This window comes from Mercenaria mercenaria, chromosome 14 (assembly GCF_021730395.1).
Source record: "Mercenaria mercenaria strain notata chromosome 14, MADL_Memer_1, whole genome shotgun sequence".
Classification (NCBI taxonomy): domain Eukaryota; kingdom Metazoa; phylum Mollusca; class Bivalvia; order Venerida; family Veneridae; genus Mercenaria; species Mercenaria mercenaria.
The window spans coordinates 67,941,214-67,943,840 of NC_069374.1; the positions used below are offsets into that span (position 1 = coordinate 67,941,214).

Genomic DNA, 2,627 nt, shown 5'->3' on the forward strand with positions numbered 1-2,627 from the left:
AGCAACCTCTACATAACAGTCAATATTAATATATCCCAAAGGGTGTTGCTCTACAGAGGTTGCACTGTATTTATGGCAAAAACAGAAAAAGGATACAAAAAAAAATTATTGCGGAACGTAGCAGACGTATTTAAATCCAAATTGAGGGGGGATACTGCACATAAAACCCTTGTGAAATACTTCTTCGACGTTAAATAAACGACACAAAGTCCATCTCCCTCCGTCAAAACACAATTTTTTTCACAATTTTTTTAATGGATGGTTTAAAAAACTTCTTCATAAGTTGTTTGTGTATAACCAATTTATCATCAACGACATCGGTTTCGTCTCCTCCGGATGTTTTGCTTTTGTTATCTTTAATTATGCCCAATAAGGAGTTCGGCAATGATAAAATGACACACTCGGTTTCATTGTCAAATTTGATTTTTTCTTCTTCAAATTGCTTAATCAGTTGCCCGTATTCACCGTGTTTGTCAGCTTTGAAATTTTCCCACTCGCCAGATTCACAAAAACTCTTCATGAAACCTTCAAATTCGTCATTCACTGAGTTTCCTCCAATTTTCTTTATACGAACAGCCAATCGAATAAGCCTCGTCTTACTTCTAATTTCATACACAGATATGACACTTTTTCCAGCTCCAAGGTCACCGATCATGTATTTACTTGACATGGACATGTGAACAAATTTATTTGACTTTGTTATTTGTAACTGTTGGCATTTACATAGCCAAGCAGTCGCATCGGATTCGGAAAACTGACAGAATCTTTTCTCATCAAATTTTGAATTCTTCACGGCTTCCATAATTAGAGCTTTGCCCTGATCTGTGACAGATGCAGGAGTTGTTAAAATCAGTTCGATATTATCTTCAATATTGTCATGTGTATCAGGCAGGATGTCAAGCACAGATTTTATGACGCGTTCTCTTAAAATGTCGAATACTTGTGAAAGTATGTGTACGCCACCAGGTATGTCGTCACAGTCAGTTTTACATAAAGTGCTGCATCTGTTCTTTTCATACAGACTTAATGAGAAATACCTAAAATATAAGTATTGCGAATGTTTCTTGTTCAAAGCGTGTCTGGAATGGTTACTAACAGCTTCATATCCAAAGGAATGTAATGTCTTATCTCTGTTAAATAAGACTGCTGCCGGCACACGCTTGATATTAAGATTGTCAGCAAATATTTCTTCTTTACATCCTCGACGCCAGAAGGCGAATCCCGCATTTGCCATTCCTAATTCCAAAGCAATCACAATTCCATTTTTTTCACTGACCTTGGTGTTCGTTTCTTTCGTGATTTCCTCCAGTTTCTCTTCGATCTTTTCGGAGTCTGTCTTCCCAAAATTAAATCCTTAATATATGACAAATATGCAATCATTGTTTTCTTTGTTTTTAACAGTCTAGTACATTAATCGGATGATACAATGTGACCACTTTAAAAGGGCATATAGTGTCACAAATTGACATATGGGCCTTATTTTATCTATATTGTAAATGCAGGTATTGCATCATCTTTTTGTAAATTTTTGAGTTATTGAGGTAAATGTTAGATTTCACGCATGAAATACCTCTAAGGTTTTTCTGTATTTCATAACTTAAATATCCATGTAAATTTCATTAAATTCGGTTCAGTAATAAGAAAGTTGATATTTTATAAACTTCAGTAATTCATGTTTTTATCCCCAAAACCATTATAATGGGCCTCAAATTGTCAATTTCAATCTGCGCCAAAGTAGTTAGATTCCCCGGCTATATCGTGAATCCCGTGGAAATACAAATAGTCAAGAGTTTACGCATAGGCCGTGAATCCCATGAAATTTAGTATTTGGCGGGACATTACCCTTTAAATAAACTGGACTAGATATGCCTTGCGCACACCACCTTCCGACATTATAGACGAATCTATGTCTGAATTATTTTCTTGCTAGAAATTTATGCTCGATCGAGGTAAGAAATTTATTTGTTAGATTTTTGTATGATTTTTGCATTACGATTTTTATTTGGTAAATTTTTGTTCATTCTACAGAATTCTGTAACATTTACTTTTCGGCATGTGATTTTGGCTAGTTTCGGTATGTCAGGATAATTTATTAAATTTTTCAGACTTTTGTAAATTATTTAGAAAGAGGAGTCTAAACGTTTCGTTTATATAAGATGTTAGATTTATACTGAAATTTGCATCGTGATAATTGTAAAGCACTGTTTCAAAAACTTATGTCAAACATTTTGTTAATTATGGAACGCCATTACTGCATTGTATTGTTATGTATAAATCTATATGGCAAGTCTAGTACCATGTATGTAATATATTATTGTAATTTGTAATTGTGTGCCAGTCTATAGCACATCTAATTAATGTCCGTTGTAGTGTATGGCATTAGATATTATATGGATGCCAACTATGATATAACGTTTGATTTATATTGAATTTTGTTAGTTTGTAGTTGTAAATAATAGCTGCAGTTTATCATGTCCGTATCTATAATGTTTCATCATATAAGTAGTATAGTAATTGTTTGTGCGAGCTCAATCTGGCCCCCCTGACCCCTTGTCCCTATTCTATAAGTGGACTTTAACCTTACCCTAAACTTAGAATACTAACTTGCTACCCTTGATACCCTGAAA

General features: G+C 34.1%; 1 protein-coding gene across 1 annotated transcript; it reads right to left on the bottom strand.

The window, feature by feature from the left end:
* Window positions 1-223: 223 nt before the first annotated feature.
* On the bottom strand, window positions 224-1,234 carry LOC123526955 (uncharacterized). Its single transcript, XM_045306209.2, has one exon. It carries the CDS (start codon window positions 1,232-1,234, stop codon window positions 224-226), a length of 1,011 nt encoding a protein of 336 aa, XP_045162144.2.
* Between the last annotated feature and the right edge of the window lie 1,393 nt (window positions 1,235-2,627).